At 47.4% G+C, this 17,276-nt stretch overlaps 1 protein-coding gene across 2 annotated transcripts in view; it reads right to left on the bottom strand.

Moving 5' to 3' along the window:
* CYP4X1 (cytochrome P450 family 4 subfamily X member 1) overlaps window positions 1-17,276 on the bottom strand; it is a 44,072-nt gene that overhangs the window by 9,457 nt on the left and 17,339 nt on the right. Inside the window, exons 7-12 of one of the 2 annotated variants that reach the window (XM_021096702.2) lie at window positions 15,542-15,648; window positions 14,561-14,751; window positions 10,713-10,846; window positions 9,337-9,401; window positions 7,858-7,940; window positions 6,886-7,066 (exon numbers count right to left, since the gene is read on the bottom strand). In XM_021096702.2, coding sequence (XP_020952361.1) covers window positions 6,898-7,066; window positions 7,858-7,940; window positions 9,337-9,401; window positions 10,713-10,846; window positions 14,561-14,751; window positions 15,542-15,648 — 749 coding nt within the window. In that variant the 3' untranslated portion in view covers window positions 6,886-6,897. Of the gene's footprint in view, window positions 1-6,319; window positions 7,067-7,857; window positions 7,941-9,336; window positions 9,402-10,712; window positions 10,847-14,560; window positions 14,752-15,541; window positions 15,649-17,276 lie in introns of those variants that run through there. The other variant, XM_021096701.2, reaches the window with a different exon arrangement.

The following is a 17,276-nucleotide window of genomic DNA, read 5'->3' as shown; positions in this document are numbered from 1 at the left end:
ACTTTATGAAAAAGAGGTTTACATAACAAAAATTTTAAGTGCACTTAAAATTCATATTGATGGAGTTCCCGTCGTGGCGCAGTGGTTAACGAATCCAACTAGGAACCGTGAGGTGGCGGGTTCGGTCCCTGCCCTTGCTCAGTGGGTTAACGATCCGGCGTTGCCGTGAGCTGTGGTGTAGGTTGCAGACGCGGCTCGGATCTTGCGTTGCTGTGGCTCTGGCGTAGGCCGGAGGCTACAGCTCCAATTCAACCCCTAGCCTGGGAACCTCCATATGCCACGGGAGCGGCCCAAGAAATAGCAACAACAACAACAACAACAACAAAAGACAGAAAGACCAAAAAAAAAAAAATTCATATTGATGATATAAACAATAGCATAAAATAAAGAAATAATTTATCCCTACTCAAATAGGTAAACTTTTTTTTTTTTTTTTTTTTTTTTTTTTAGGGCCACACCTGCAGCATATGGAGATTCCCAGGCTAAGGGTCTAATTGGAGCTGTACCTGCCGGCCTATGCCACAGCCACAGCAGTGCAGGATCTGAGCCATGTCTGCAACCTACACCACAGCCCACAGCAACGTCAGATCCTTAGCCCACTGAGCGAGGCCAGGGATCGAACCTGTGTCTTCATGGATGCTAGTCAGATTTGTTAACCGCTAAGCCACGACGGGAACTCCTAAACTTGTTTTTAACCCATTTTTTTCTAGTTAGGCTCTAGCCACACACAACAATTCCAGTATAGAGTCACTTGTTCAACAACCTTCTGTAGGAAGTTATACGAGGCTCAGCTTGACATAGAAAACTGAGGCTAAAGGAAGAATTCACTCAAGATTATTGGGCTCTGAGGAAAGGGAGCCAGGATTGGAACTCAAATGAGATTCTGACTCTAAAGCCCGGTTTAAACGTTTGCTACGTCATTCCAATGCTTCTTTCCCTCCCTACACCCCATCAAGGATGAGAGATACAGCAAGAGGAGCCTGGAGGAAACGGGAAGGAAACCTAGGCAGGCGCTTGGTCAGAAACCTGTGGGTCTGGAAGGGGTTGGAAACAGGCAGGAAGGGATCTGCAGGAATGTCCCTGTGCGGCACTGTTCCTTGTGAGCTCACGAGGTTTGGCAAACCGTGTTTCCATTATCCTGTCACCTCAGCAAGGTGGCCCAAGTCCTCAGCCGGGATGAGCAGTGTCACTGCTCAGTAAGACCCTAAAACGCTAGTGCCCTCAGCTCTTCCGCCCATTGGCCAGGGGGGAGTCACTATCCCATCCCGACAACACACACACACACACACACACACACACACACGCTCATCAATGTGCAGCTCCTGGAGTCACACGTCTAGTTCCCAGGTGCAACAGATTCCACACTCATTCCTCTCACCTGCCTGTAAGGACACTCCCAGATTTGCTCAGTGACACCCTTTACCCATGTAACTCAAGAGCAAATTTAGATTCGTCAAAGGTAATCACTACAATTCTACTCCCCTCACAAGTGATTAGTTTAGGAGGGAGCATATTCCACTCCTGAGCCAAGAACCAGAACCCAGATATACGCTACCCTTTCTTTGATACTGAACGATGTTCTATAGGCATGTGGGACCTGGAACTTGCATGAGACAGGCAGAACGGAAAGATGGACGGGGCCAGGGCTAATCCCCCTGAGCCGAGGCATTGGCCAAGCCTGGAGGGGACTTCTTGGCATGTGTTAGTGCAAGAAGTTCATTCTCCTTCCTGGGAAAGACAGTTGAATGCAGGTGCGCTGTTCTTCAGCGCCGAAGTCACACGTCATCTGTTTGGGTGGAAGGTAACGAGAGCTTCAATGGACGCAGAATCACCGGGACCATCCAGGCTGGTGGGGCAGGTCTGCTTCATGACGTTTGTCAAGAGCCCGGCCTCCCTCCCTCTTAACCTGCCATTCCCGAAAACGCTATTCGCATCTCCGTGTCCGGGCCGAGGTGCAGCCCTTGGGAAGGGAAGAGGAAATCCAGGACAGGCAACGTGCTTTAAGCAAGTCGGGAGCGACAGCCATCAGCTTCGCCCATGTTGCGCTGGTCCAAACCGAGTCACACAGCCGCCCTCAGAGCAAGAGCCTCTGTGACATGCAGCCTCGCTTGGGGACAGGCTCAGGGCTTCTTGTTGTAGGCCTCCTGTCTCTGCTCCACCACCGAGGACTGGGTAACGACAGAGAACGTGTCTTCCAGGTCATAGGCCCTGGACCACGGGCCTCACGTGAAGGCCTGATGAAGAGCAACGTGCATCACGAGGAGGTTCTGGGCATCAGGGGTGGGACTTGGGTGGTTATCCTGCGGAGGGTGAGTGTGGTCTGTGTTTGGGACGAGCATAAACCCAGGTATTCGGTGGCCGAAGGGATCCTTTAGTGCAGAGAGTGGCAGGGTCCATGCTCCTTCCTCCACAGCGTAGCGTTGGTGCTGCCCAGCCAGGGGCTCTATGTCCAGCTCTGCTCTCAGGCCCAGGACTCTGTTCTTTGCAACATGGCATGTGCAGAAGTGACGTGTACCACGTCTGAGATGAGGAGGGGAAAGCAGGCATGCTTTCTCCACACCCTGTCCCTCCGTCTGTTGGATGGAGCCAGAGAATGCCGAATCCCTAGGGGCTAGCAAGAGCCACGGATGAAAGGAGCCTGGGTCCTGACTCTCTCACACAGAAACCTGCCAGCCCTCCAGGAACACCTGTATTGAACTGTGATGAGACTGAGGAATAAGCTTCCTGTACTGTGTTGTGCTTACGCCACTGTGCTTTGGAGTTTTGGTACTTTCTACAGCAGACATAAACTTAATGCATTGATTTCTTCATCCGCTTTTTTTTTCTTTTTCTTTCTTTATCTCTTGCTCTCTCTTATTTTTTTTTTTATTTTTATTCTTTGCTCTTTTTGCCTTTTCTAGGGCCACTCCCATGGCATACGGAGGTTCCCAGGCCAGGGGTCTAATCAGAGCTGTAGTCGCCAGCCTTCGCCAACAACACGGGATCCGAGCTGCGTCTGTCTACGCCACAGCTCACGGCAACGCCGGATCCTTAACCCACTGAGCAAGGCCAGGGACCGAACCCACAACCTCATGGTTCCTCGTTAGATTTGTTTGCCACGACGGGAACTCCTCTCTCTCTCTCTCTCGTTTATGAATGGCCACACCTGGGGCACATGGAAAGTCCTGGGCTCGGGGTTGAATTGGAGCTGCACCTGCAAGCCTACACCACAGCCACAGTAACCTGGGACCCGAGACCCATCTGCGACCTATGCCCCAGCTTGTGGCAATGCCAGATCCTTAACCAGCTGAGTGAGGCCAGGGATTGAACCCGCATCTTCATGGGTACTAGTCAGGTCCTTCACCCACTGAGCCACAATGGGAACTCCACATTCATCCACTTTTTAGTCGTTTGGGTCTCCTCTAGAACCTAAGTTTCAAGAGGTCAGTCTTTGGCTTTTCATGGCTGTGTCCCCAGTGCCTAGAACACAGTGGGTGTCCCATAAATGTTTATGAGTGTAGAATGAGGGCAGACTGAGTGCTGCCCCTGGCAGGAGGTATGAGCTGTGCCAAGGCTGAGGCCGACGTCAAGGGCCTGTGAGTCAGAGGCACGATGCCGGCTTCTCGGAACAGAAGTAACTAGTCCTTGCCTCGGCGGTCAGTGTGGTGGCTGGGGAGAAAGGTGAGCTTGTGGTCAGGGTGAACTTGTTGACTCATCCATCCATTAAACAGGCATGCGTTGAGCTCCCGAGCTGCCACAGGCACTCTGCTAGGCCAGGGGTATACAGGGTTACGGGGTCAATCTGTGGCTACAGTTGGGGCCAACCTAAAGGTCCATTTGTTCGGCAGATGTGGCTCTGTATGCCCCAAACAAGTGTTGCTGGCTCCAAGTGGGGAAGAGAGAGAAAGCACAAGTGGCTCCCTCCAGCCTGTCTCCAGCCCAGGAGGTGCATCTCAGAGCAGTCTCTAGGGATGGAGGCCTTAGGGTGCTGGTGGCCAGCACAGTAATTCTCAGAACCATGGGTGGGAGTGGGGGAAGAAGTAAGAGAAAAGCCAGCGTCCTTATTAGATGTTTTAGAGAGGATTGCCAGGGAAGCTCGACTGCTCCCTTCAGGGAGAGACGTGCAGCTTTTCTTCTATTTGAACGTGCTGAGGCCTTCATTGTCACAAGCCCTCTCGAGATTGGAGGGAGAGCTGGGGACACTTGGCTGCAGTCTTTGCAGGTGTTCTCAAGGAGACTCTGGTTCCTGGAGGGCTCCATTAAAATGCAATCTGGTTTCATCAAATGTGCCAGTATTTGGGCCAGGCCCGTGGAACGCCTTGAAGATGCTTGCCCTCCCTGCCCACTCCACACGTGGGACTGGATATTAACACACTGACCTGTGTGGCCTGCTGGAGGCTGGCTCCTGATTTCTTTTTTTTTTTTTTTTTTTTTTTTTTTGTCTTTTTGCTATTTCTTGAGCCGCTCCCGTGGCATATGGAGGTTCCCAGGCTAGCGGTCGAATCGGAGCTGTAGCCACCAGCTACACCAGAGCCACAGCAACCCAGGATCCGAGCCGCGTCTGCAACCTACACCACAGATCACGGCAATGCCAGATCCTTAACCCATTGAGCAAGGCCAGGGATCGAACCCGCAACCTCATGGTTCCTAGTCGGATTCGATAACCACTGCGCCACGACGGGAACTCCCTTTTCTTTTCTTTTTGGCTCCTGATTTCTAAACTCTGAATGCCGTGACACGCTCCATGCTCAGCACTCTTCCTGATGCTGTCTCCATTTTAAAAAGACCTGACCCAGCCCATACACAATAGGCTGATTGTGGCCGAGATGACCCCGTGTCCCTTCAACATCCTTCCTCTGTGCGAACAGAAGTCGTTTTAGCTGAGTACATGGCTGCCAGGGAACAACCACATTGCTCAGTCTCCCTTTCATCAGGTTTGGGACTAGGGGTTGGGCAGAGCTGGGATGTATACACCTTGCAGCTAATGTCTCCAAGGGGAAAGGCGCTCGCCTCCCCAGGCCCTTCCCTCTGCTCCCACTGGCTCAAAGGCAGATGCAGTGGCGGAAGCTGGCCGCTCTCTTAGATCCCTAACTGAAAGCCCTGTGCAGACGGGGGAGGAAGACAGAAGGAGCCTGGATACTTGGACGATCTTGCAGAGCAAGCCACGCTGCTAGCTCTGGACCACCTGCCACCTCGAGACTTTCACGGAGAGAGAAAGAAATTTGCGTCTTGTTGAGGTTCTTCTCCTAGGGGAGCTTCTGGCGATGGAGGCTTCTTGAGGTCATCAGTGCGTGCTTTTCATGTACGGTCTATCCAGACTGTCAAGATCAGTTTGCTCGTCCTGGGCAGGGACCCTATTCTTTTCAGGGCTATTTAACTTGGCCAGCGATTTGCCATGATGTTGCTATTGTCAGGCACAGGAGGAATAGTGGGGGTAGCTTCTCTTACCATCATTCAGGTTTCAGTTTGCATCTCACCTCCTTAAAGATTTTCTTGACAGCCTTATCTAAAGTAGGTTCCCCTTGATTACCGTCTAGCTCAGCCCACTCACTTCCTTCACGGCACTCAGTGAATCCGTCATGGTCTGTCTGGTATCCAACTTCCACTGTAGAACAGAAGCTGCACGAAGACAGGGGCCATGCTGACCACTGAGTCTCTAATGGGTATCAGAATATTTGACACGCAGTAGGCACTTCAACACCACATAAGTGGCGAAGCTTGAGATCATTAAGAGATTTCTGTTGGGCTTTGCAAGAGGTGTTAGCACCAGGAAAGTGTATAGGATATCTTTTACTATTATTATTATTATTATTATTATCATTATTATTATTTCAATGGCCACACGTGTGACACATGGCTGACCTCACTGCACCTGTGGCAATGCTGGGTCCTTAACCCCCTGTGCCACAGCAGGAACTCCTAGAATATCTTGGTGATATTTCAAAGGGAGGCGTTCTTACCCAAGACTCAAACCCAAAGACCATAAAGAACAGTTATATACCTTACTTCATGAAGTTTAGACATCCCACATGGTGATAGACACTGTACACACAGTTTTAAAAAGTGAAAGCATGGGTGCAAATTACAAAGAAATGTTATCATCAAGGATTATTTTCCACAATACATATGAAAACCCATATGGATAAAAAAGAAAAAGACAAATGGCTCCAGGGAAAAATAAATATAAGTGGAATACACATCACAGAGAGCAAAACAAAGACAAACATACATGGCCAATAAGCACGCTTTGCAAACAGAAATGACCTACGTATCCAATGAGAGGGAGATAGTTAAATAAATTATAGTATATCCATATCACAGAATTTCACGAAGCTATGACTAGGACTGAGACGTGTTTTTATTAAGTGAGAAAAAGCAGGAACAATGTGGATGTGATCCCATAGACAAGAGCACACACATACACATGCACATCGGAACTGTACAGGGGAAAAGCTGAAAGAATGCACGCCAAACTATTCCGTCTTCAGGAAAAGCAGTAGATTGGGCAGGGAGGTGTGGCCTAGGTTACTTCTAACTCCACCCGCTTTTCGAGTGTTGTAAACCTTTTACAGTGAGCATACATTCACCTATGACCTGTGTCATTCTGAAAAAAAGTTTAAAACAATCGAAATTATATGGAAGCCATCTAGCAAAACTCTTGCTTGATATGTGGCAAGAGTAGTAGCCAGAATCAAACAGAAGTGATCTGAAAATCTGGTCAGTCCTACGGAAAGAGATCTAGGTGCTACCTTAGGTCACACAGACATGCTTTGAACAATGGGCAGCTCTACAGGGGCCCTCGGCCCTTCTTCTCTTAACCCCACCCCCACGCTTGCATTCTCCTCCCTTGTCTTGAACCATCAGCTACGACCTGCCTTTAAAATAAAATGTATGTACTCATCGTACTCTGGGCTGACATTAGGGGAGTTTCTTCAGGTGCAAGTAGAGCCCGTTCTTGGGTTTGAGGAAAATATTGGGCCTGGAGACGAGAGGCCTGGTGGGTTCTGCCGTCAGTGAGAAGCGGAGCAGAATCAAGGCGACGGCCGCCTTTAACTCAGCCATCGCAAACTGCTGCCCCACGCAGTTCCTGCAGACGCCAAGGGAAAGAAAGAGATACTTGAACAAGGAATGTTCCTTCTGACTCTTTCATAAGCTCCTAGAACAACAAGTCTGACTTCGCTGGCAGCATTTTCACACTACGTGACTTACCAACATTTGGACGCTGGACTGAAGGGCTCCCTGCAAGACTGTGAGCTGGGGGGCTCCAGGTGATGCCCTCCCTAAACAAGGTGGCACTTGGAGGTGCCCAGAGGACCATCTCTCCTCTGAGGTTCGGATGTAAAACTGGGTGACTGTAGCTGGTAACACTGCACTGCAGAACTGAAATTTGCCAAGAAGGTAGCACTTCAATGTCCCCTCACACACACACAGAAGGTAAATGCGGAAGGTGAAGGATGTGCCAATTAACTAGGCAGGGAGGGATCCTTTCACGGTGTCTGTGTGTATCAACTCATCGTGATACACACTTCAAGTAACTTAGAATTTAGGACGTTCATATACAGGTGGAATACAGTTTGAAAAAACAGAAGTCTTTCTCCTTTGTTGGGAGTGAACTTGCACTGAGCCCATGAGCAACAGCTCGCATTGCTGGGTAGCTTTCTGAGGCATGGCTGTACAGTGTGACACAGAGAAAGGTGTCGTGCTCTGGGAAACTAACTGGCCCTTTCAGGGGCTCGAACAGGCACCAAGACCCAGCGCATGGTCAGGCGAGAAGACGAGCTTCCCTGGATGAATTTAGAGAGCTGAGGGGCTACGAGGATAAGAGTGTTCCCAAGCAAACAGTTCTGTGCATTTTCAACAACTTCAAGTTGTCCTCACCTTGGTCCAGCTGAGAACGGTAAGTAGGCGTAGCAGTGTCTCTTGTCATTATTCTCCTGAGAGAACCTCAAGGGGTCAAAGACCTGAAATGAGAGGGCAAGCCCGCCACCATCCCCCACACACCATCAGCACATTTCTTAAGCTACTGCTTAGCCCTGACCCACACAAATAGAATACAGACATGTGATTTCAGATGTTCTGCTGGCCGCATATGAGAAAGGGGTAATGGATTTTAATACAAGCATTTACTTAACGGAAAATATGACCCTTCCAATGTGGATTCAATATAGGCCATTATTAAGGAAATACCTCACATTTTTTGGCACTACATCTTTAAAATTTGACATTTCCAGCACAACTCCACTCCAAGCAGCCACATCTCAAGGGCTCCATAGCCACAGGTGGTTCATGGCCACCGTACCAAACAGCACAACTCTGGACCTGCAGAACTGGTCTGGCCTCCCAGTTGATTAGTCAGCTACCCAGATTAAGGAAGGGGAAAGCAGAAACGCCATGGCCATTGGTGATCTTTCACTTTGGGGGGAGGCGGGTGCCTACTTACAGGTCAAGTGAAAATGCTTATGTGATCAGTTGAACCACTCGCCCATGGCACGCGACAGATTGGAAACTAGCAGCTTATGGAAAAGGAAGGATCTGTCCACTTTGTGAGAGTTAGAGTTTCGAGAGACTCAGGAGTGCTCCCCATCTCCTTCTGGCCTCTCCAGATCCCCTCTCCTCCCTTTCCCATCCTGCGCCGGGCTCCCGACAGGCCCCTGTGGTTCCCCGCGGGTTTGGCATGGAGAGGAGATCTGGAGAGTGGGAGGAGAGCACGTCCAGGGCGTTTAATCCCCGGGCGCCTCCCAGCCAGGCGGCCAAAGGTTAACTGCACACTCTGCTGGCAGCCACCACTCCTGTCCAGGGGCCTTTCCCAGCTGCAATCTCTCTCCGGGTTTCCTAACTCTCCCTCCCATGTCCCTCAAGCCCAGAGGAGTAAGCACTGCAGCAGTTATTTGCTCCGTCTGGCTTCTCCGAAACCCTACCCCGAGAGTTCCTCTCTGAAGTTCTCCTCAAAACACACTCAAGTCCACTCTCCCCCCCTTGAGTGGGCCCTTGCCTTCCTGCCAGAATTCTGATGGTGACATCCAGCAGAGGAGACTTAGAGGGGCCCGAGTGGCTGTGGACAGTCCACACCCTTGCGGACGTCTAGCTAAGTGCTTGGGAGAGCGCCTTAAGAAAAGACTGAAATACCGCCCGGGGCAATTTAGAGCAGCTGGCAGGGCCTTACCCCAAGCTTCCCTCCAAAGCAAGATGAGGTAGGAAGAGAGGAAGAGGCGGTGGTCCTTAAGTGGAAAAGTGTCTCATTGTTGGTTATGACTATTTTTGTCGTGTTGTGTCATTTGCCACTTCCATGCCTAACTAACACAAAGTAAACTGCACAGTGTTAGTTCTTGGAAGTATTTACGTGTGAGACAGGCGTACCTGTGGGTTTTCCCAGATGGCAGGGTTGTGGTGGAGCCCCCAGATACTGCAAACCACAGTAATTCCTGAGAAAGGAAGGAAATCAATGAGATTGTGGGGGAAAGAGCATATCATGAGCTCCTGTCACACTGCTCTTCAAGAAGACTCTTCTTCTTGAAGGGAAGGAAGTAGCTCTTGGCCGAGTTCTGTGGGCCGTGGGTGATTGCCAGCATGAAGGTCCTCCAGGAAGGGGGAGCTGGTGGCACGTCAGTCTTCAAATCGATGATCTAGTTAGTACCCGATTCTATCTTAAGGAGCCGTTGGCATGATGTCAAAATGACAGGCCATGCTCATGTTTTCTGCCACCTCTGGAAATTACTGACGGGTCTACTAGTGGGTTGTAAAGTACCTAGGGGCAATGGTTGGGGAGCAGAAGAACCGAGCTGTACTTCCATCGGGCAGATCCAATGAAAAGTTTCTATTGGTGCTCTTCATGCATGCAAGGTAGGGAAATCTGGCAAATATCCATGAGGTATGGGGAGTAAGAAAAGGACTGTGAGAGGTGAGACAATTTGAGGACTATTCAGTCACCAGAAATACTTCTGGGAACTCAATCCTGGATCTGTCAACAAAGCGACAGGCAGTGACAAGCGGTTGGTATCGGCACAAGGAATCCTGTGGCTTTGTTCCCAAGGGCAAGAGCGAAGAGGACACTGAAGCAGGTGAATGAGGCTTGTCTCATGTGACCCCTCGGCCTCCCACTCGCCCTGCTCAGACACTTGTGCTGCTCTGGAGAACACTGGGCTCTGGACGTGGGGCCCCTTGAGCGAGTTCCAGCTCTGCTCATCTGCACGTTGGCACCCCCCGGTGGGTTTGCGGTATGCCAAAGGCATCTGAAAGTGCTTCGTAGACTGCAAAGCATGTAGAAGGGTCTGGGGACATCGTGTTCTGAAGGGAAAGAATGAGACGATCTCTCTGAAGGCTCTCTGTAAACGATGATGAGCTGCATGGTTGTCAGGGGAAGGTGATGATGATAATGAAGACAGAGGCCCTCCCTGAGCCTTCCAGACGGGGACAATGGTACTCATCTCCCACCAGTCCCCATCGCCCAGGTCTCAGACTCAGCCAGACCAGGCTTAGCTTAGAAACAGTGTCCCATAACACAAGAAACCCTGGGCTGCGGTTGGGGTTCTGTGCTTGGCTGCACAAGACGCCGTGCCGTTGGGAAAGGCGAGACATTACCCATTGAGCACCTAACAGGTGCCTCACCCTAAACCAGCTGTCCTTGGGCATGTCTTTGGACTCCACGAGAGCCAAGAAGCCTTCTGGTCGCTGTCACTGTGTTCCCCAGGAGCCCCCTGTTCTCCAGAAGCTGCTTAGGGAAAGAATGCCAAGACCTGCAGGCAAGGAGCGTCCATCTGAGAAGGTAATGGGCTTGCTGAGTTCTCTGGAAAAGGAGAGGACTGGAGGTGCCAAGCGGAGGGACTCCTTAATGCACATCGTGGTGTATGACATCTCACCCAGCTGGCCCCTGTGGGAACAAGAGAGGAGCAAGGGCAACTCAGACTCCACATCTAGCTTGTAAATAAGGGTAGATGTTTCTATTGGATGTTGGTTCCTGGTAAAAGCTATTTGACCAATTGGTTGATGCAACAGAATGTTAACATGGGACTCTTTCTGCCTCAGGTTCAGCTGAGGTCCAGAGAAGAGGAACTGAACAGGTGCCAAATATCCTCATCACAAAATGAACCACTAAACAACTGCTGAGAGATTTGCCAAGGGCATTTCTGAAAACTAGTTTCGAAGCACTTAACTCATGATGTAAATCCAAAACATGGTACACACACGTGTACACACACACACACACACATACACACACAATGGAAAATTACTCAGCCATAAAAAAGAAGGAAATAATGCCATTTGCAGCAACATGGCTGGACCTAGAGATTATCATACTAAGCGAAGTAAGTCAGACCAAGAAAGACAATACTATATGGGTTCACCAATATGTGGAATCTACCAACAATGATACAACAGAACTTCTTCACAAAATACAAACAGACTCAAAGACTTTGAAACCAAACTTACGGTTACCAAAGGAGAAACACTGGGGGGAGGGAGAAATTAGGAGCATACACACACCATCATCCACAAAACTGATGATAGGGGCCTGGTGTATAGCACAGGGAAACCTACTCAACACTCTGTGTTGGCTTAAATGGAAACCGAATCTGAAAAAGGATGCATATTTGTATATGTGTACCTGACTCATTTTGCTGTACACTTGAAGCTAACACAACATTGGAAGGCAACTATACTCCAGTAAGTTTTCTTTAAAAGGAATGTGTAAGGAGTGGAGAGAGGAGGCCCAGGTGTTTTGAGTGGGCATAGTTGGAATGCTGGAGGACCATGGGGAAGGGAGGAGGGGGCAAAGAGGGGCTTTAAAAGGATGACATAGATGAGCTGACCTGTGCTCTGTTTGGGAAGTATGGGGAGCACAAGACTGAGAGAAAAGGCTGTGACTCAGAGCAGACGGAGAGGCAGAAAAGCAACAGGAACAAAACAGGACTGCTCCAGTGTGTCCTAGGGGCCAAGGAACAGGCAAGAGGGAGCACACTTGGGAACCAGCTTGAAAGGATCTCTAAGCATAAGGATTCCTTTGTCTTGTGAATCATCCCTGCAAAGTCCCAGGGAGGGGCTCTCCCCAAATCCCACAGATGCAGCCATCCAGAGTCAAAGGAAGCCCTGAATATCCACCACGTTTAGAGAACAAAAATCGCCATAGTACCAGCTGCTTTCTCCTCAGCCTCTCTCCTTCCTGGGACCCTTTCTGGATGGTTGGTAAGTGGAAGCCAATCCACAAGCCCATCATCCGTGCTGGCTTCCAGACCCAAGGACCTATGAGCTGGATTAGATGGAGATGCTCTAAGTGGATTAGCCTTTGAAGTTGTTTATTACTGCCCTGGACCAGACAGCTTAAGTACTGAAATGGGACTGCTCTTATGATTTAAATGGATGGAAATGCTGTGAGATTCACTCCAGGTTCCACCCCAGGGATGAAAAGCACTTGTCCCCCACAGCAAGTTTCAAGGGCCACTCAGAGAAGAAGAAAAATGTTTCTCTGCATCCTAGCTAGCCAGATTGGTTCAATAAAATGACACCATATATTTAGTCTCTTTGTTTCACTGTGCTTCTATCTGCTTTTCTGAGTAATTATTTTGAAGGTAGGCTTTGGCTCTTTGGCAATGTGAAATTTTAATTTTGACTCTTTCCTCCTTGAGCCCAGAGTAAGAGACGTGATTCTGCTTAGCTTAGCACTTTTCAGACTTAGGAAAAACAGTGTTGTCCATCTCAGCCCCAGTGCAAAGAGAAGAGAGGCCTTTTGACCCACTGCAGAAGTGGGTTGATGAGGAGCCCAAAGGAGATGAACAACTTTCCAACTTTTGCAGAAATTGCTCTTTGCAGCGAGCTTTTATTATCTGTCTAAAAGAATGATCAATTCTCAGACTGCCCTAAACAAATCTCATTAAATGTAACGATGAGGCAATACTATTGCGTGGAAACATACTTTATTCTCTATAATCTTGTTGCCATTTCTCTTATCAAAATAACTGGTAGTTAACAGATCCTTTGGCCTTCATCTTCTGGCAGATTCCTTTTAGGCAGAAACCTGGCAGATTTCTTTATGAGTTTACCTTTCACATGGGCCACACAAGAACAAGAAGGTCACTATTTGAGTTGTATATATATCTGCCTTAATCAGGTTTGAAATATCTAAATAATGTTGGGAGGTGATACAGAGTGTTTCTAAACTCAATGAATGAGTAAACTCTTACCAAGCGACAGTGCATTTTGTGCTGTGTAGATCACACCTTTAATTTATGGTAGGAAATGACCAGTATTTCATCATAGAAAGTGAGTTCTCTACTATACCTATAGACATTCAAATTTTCCTTAACAAATGTTCTTAGCATTTGAAATGTGGTGTCTCCCCCTAGTCACTGGGCTGGGTTGCCATTAGCATTTCCATCTTTCTCTGACCAGCAGAACAATGACATGTGAAGTATCTAGCTGGTGTGAGGAGTGTGGTCAGTACTGGGGACCTGTGTTTTTCTTGCAAACAGCATCTCTGAGGGGCAAACCTCTAACCTGGGCTTCACTGACGGACAGCAAGATATGCTGAAAGTCTAGGCAAATGGAGTTGAATTTTTCCACCTGGCTAACTAACGTTTTTGTGTGAGAGTCTTTATATTGACAAATAAGGGCAGCATAAAAAATTGATCTGGAAAGAAACAAAAAAGCAGGTAAAAATAAATACATTGACAAATTATTGTAGAAATAATATAAAAGAGGATTAAAATTCCCACTGAGGAAAAACCAAAAGGCGTCCGATGGTATACAGGCTCTTCCCTTGCAAGAAACAGGAAGAAAGCTGAAGACTTGGAAAAATAGCTTAGAAAGACCTGTCCAGGTCAAGTGTTGTGAGCTCACTCTTTGCGCCCATCCTGCAAGAGGCAGCTTGAGTGTCAGATCTCCAGGCAGTCTCCTTGAGCCCTGCATGCCAGTTTAGGTGCCAGGCTCCTAAATGTCTGTGGTCACCATCGTGTTGTCTCATCGCCCTTAACATGGTATACTGCAACCTTGCGAATGGGGCCTGTCTCCTATACTAAAGTATGAGCTTGTTGAGGGCAGGACCCACACCAAATCCTGCACAGATTGTATTGCATCTCAGTACTTTAAATATATTCCGCCCATATTGGCTAAACTCATGGACAGTGGGTATCATTTATTACTATGTTCTAAGTGCAAAGCGGATTCTGAGGAGTGAGCAAGTAGATAGGAGAGAATGCCTACCAGGAGGCTTAAAAATGCACATGCTCACTCAGGTCCCTCAGAAGAGGAGCCCCATTTGAGCCATCACAGCCCCATTCACTGCCATCAAGTTAGGAATGCAAGCCCCATTTCCACTGTCCCAGGGCCTCAGAGGAAGAAAGAAGTAGGACATTTTACACACCACTGCCTAGAAATACAATGAAAGAGCTAACGACGCATGAGTGAGTGCAAAAGACAAAGGAGTAATTTTGGATCTTCTAGAAAAACAGAAGAATAAGTAGATTGCCTCTTCTTCTGCTGGAATTCCCATATGCGTATCTTGAAGCATTATGGTTATCAAGAGGACAGAATAAAGGAAAAATCCCGTGGAGCAAACTTGGGTAAACTGCTTGGGGATACAGGTTCTTACCAGGTGATGGAAGACCCGTCACCCAGGATGCTCCTGATCTCTTCCCGGCATCTCTCCTGATGCTCAGGGTACAGAGCCAGGTGGTAGAGGAGCCAGGTAAGGCCGCCTGTCATGGTTTCATGCCCTGCCAACAGGAATGTGTTTACCTCAGACCGTAGGTCAGTATCTGAGAAGCTGTCACCATTTTCAGCCTAGAAAGAACAGTAGAGATATTTTTATGCAATGTCAGTTTATAGATGTTTGGAGACCCAACTAAAATAATGGTTTGAGGAAAAAGAGTTGTAAAAGAAAGTTTTAGTTTTAATTCAGTTCAACAGACATATACTGTGTTCCATACTTTGCCCAAGGGATAGAGGAGAACCAAAGATAGATAAGAAAAGCTGGCCTTAGGAGTTCCCATTGTGGAAATGAATCCGACTAGTATCTATAAGAACGCAGGTTCAATCCCTGGCCTCACTCAATGGGCCAGGGATCCTGCGTTGCCATGAGCTGTGTTGTAGGTCACAGATGCAGCTCAGATCTCGCTTTGCTGTAGATCCCGATTGGACCCCTAGCCTGGGAACTTCCTTATGCCCTGGGGGTGGCCCTAGAAATCATCAAAAAATAAAAAAGCTGGCCTTGCAAAGTCTTCCTGCAATCATTCTGCCACACTTGTCCAGATTTTCCAGCATCTTCTTTTCCTCATTTTATTAGCTTACCCTGTGACCCATCTTCCTGTGTTTCTCTAAAACTACAATGAATCTTTATGGTAATCACCAAATCCCGCTAAATCAGTTAAAAATTTAGGGTTATCTGTCTCCATCTGGTGACAGAGTTGCAGAATTCAGTCTTTTCCTCAAACCCCACAGCACCACCCATCAATTCAAATGTATTGTTCAAAGTAGTTGATCGATTTTGCCTTTGTCTTCCCTCCTCCCTGCTCATCCAACTCCCCACACAATTGACTAGATATGAGTAGGCTCAGAAACTTGAAAGACTCACCTGAGCAGAAAGAGCAATATCGAAAATATTCCGGTACTTCCTCTTCTGAGTGTTACCCTGTTGATTCTCATTCATGAGGGAATTCTTTCCAGCCTGGATTATCTTTGCTGCAGTAGAATAAGAATTCCCCATTACCAAAGTAACAGCAAAGTCAATCAAAGTAAAATAAATTACAGAGCAAACCATGGCCCAGAAATAGCTGAAAATTTTGCCTAATTTCCTGAGGTCAGGATGAGCACATCATATTTAATAGATTTAATTGACGCAGATGGCTATTTCCCCATCATGACAACTTTTGAGCAAAGTTCCAAAGACAAACACAACAGACCAAAAAGATACTTTATATAACTAGGTAGGCAACATAATTTAAATGATTTCAAATTTGGGTGCAAGTGACCAATCATTCTTTTCTTCCTCAGAAATTGCTCATTTTTTGAGGAAAAATTATCACACGAAATGGATTGAAAAGAAAGACAAGCAAAGAAATACCAACATACATATAATTGAAGGGTCTAAAACAAAAAAAAAAAAGGAACAGAATATTTAAAACCATAATCCGGAGTTCCCATTGTGGCGCAGTGGTTAAGGAATTCAACTAGGAACCATGAGGTTGCGGGTTCGATCCCTGCCCTTGCTCAGTGGGTTAACGATCCGGCGTTGCCGTGAGCTGTGGTATAGGTTGCACACGGCTCGGATCCTGCATAGCGTAGGCCCAGCTACACCTCCAATTCAACCCCTAGCCTGGGAACCTCCACATGCCCTGGGTGCAGCCCTAAAAAGATAAAAATAAAAATAAAAATAAAAATAAATAATCCTACTAAAAATAGGAGTACGGAGGGGGAAAGAGGAAAGTAGATTAAAATCACTAATAACTGTGTAGATAACAAGTGAAAATCAATGGATAGAACCACAAATTGACAAACTATCAAGTAACCAGTCACAAAAGGATACATATTGTATGGTTCCACATACATAAGGTACTTGGAGAATCTAGCCAAATTTACAGACACAGGAAGTAGAATGGTGGTTGCTAAGGGCTGAGGGGAGAGTGGAATGAGGAGTTATTGTTTAATGAGCACAGTTTCAGTGTTGCAACATAAAAAGGGTTCTGGAGGTAGATGGTGGTGATGCTGCACAACAATAAGAATACACTTGATAGCACTGAACTGTACAGAAAGAAAAAGGTTAAGACAGTAAATGTTATGCTGTGTGTCTTTGATCACAATAAAAATAAAAAATACTGACAAACGAGATAGCAAAAATGTTTTACATATGCATATATATCACAAACATATTTTATTTTAATAAAACAATTACACTGCAAAGACATAAGAAATCAGCAAACCTACAAATGAATCAAAGATGAGAAAATGATGGAGTTCCCGTCATGGTCCAGTGGTTAACGAATCCAACTAGGAACCATGAGGTTGCAGGTTCGATCCCTGCCCTTGCTCAGTGGGTTAACAATCTGGTGTTGCCGTGAGCTGTGGTGTAGGTTGCAGACGCGGCTCGGATCCCGCGTTGCTGTGGCTCTGGCGTAGGCTGGTGGCTACAGCTCCGATTCGACCCCTAGCCTGGGAACCTCCATATGCCACAGGAGCGGCCCAAGAAATAGCAAAAAGACAAAAAACAAAAACAAAAACAAAGATGAGAAAATGATAAAACCATTTCATAGAAGATGAAACACCACTTATAAGAAATGTTCAACTCCAATGGTTATCAGTAAAAACCAATA

Source organism: Sus scrofa, chromosome 6, assembly GCF_054392235.1.
Source record: "Sus scrofa isolate SSC_HxYL_T2T_F1_AM1 chromosome 6, Sscrofa_HxYL_maternal_Yorkshire_Landrace_v2.0, whole genome shotgun sequence".
NCBI lineage: Eukaryota > Metazoa > Chordata > Mammalia > Artiodactyla > Suidae > Sus > Sus scrofa.
The sequence above is the reverse complement of the archived record's forward strand: the minus strand, read 5'-3'. Positions and strand labels throughout refer to the sequence as shown.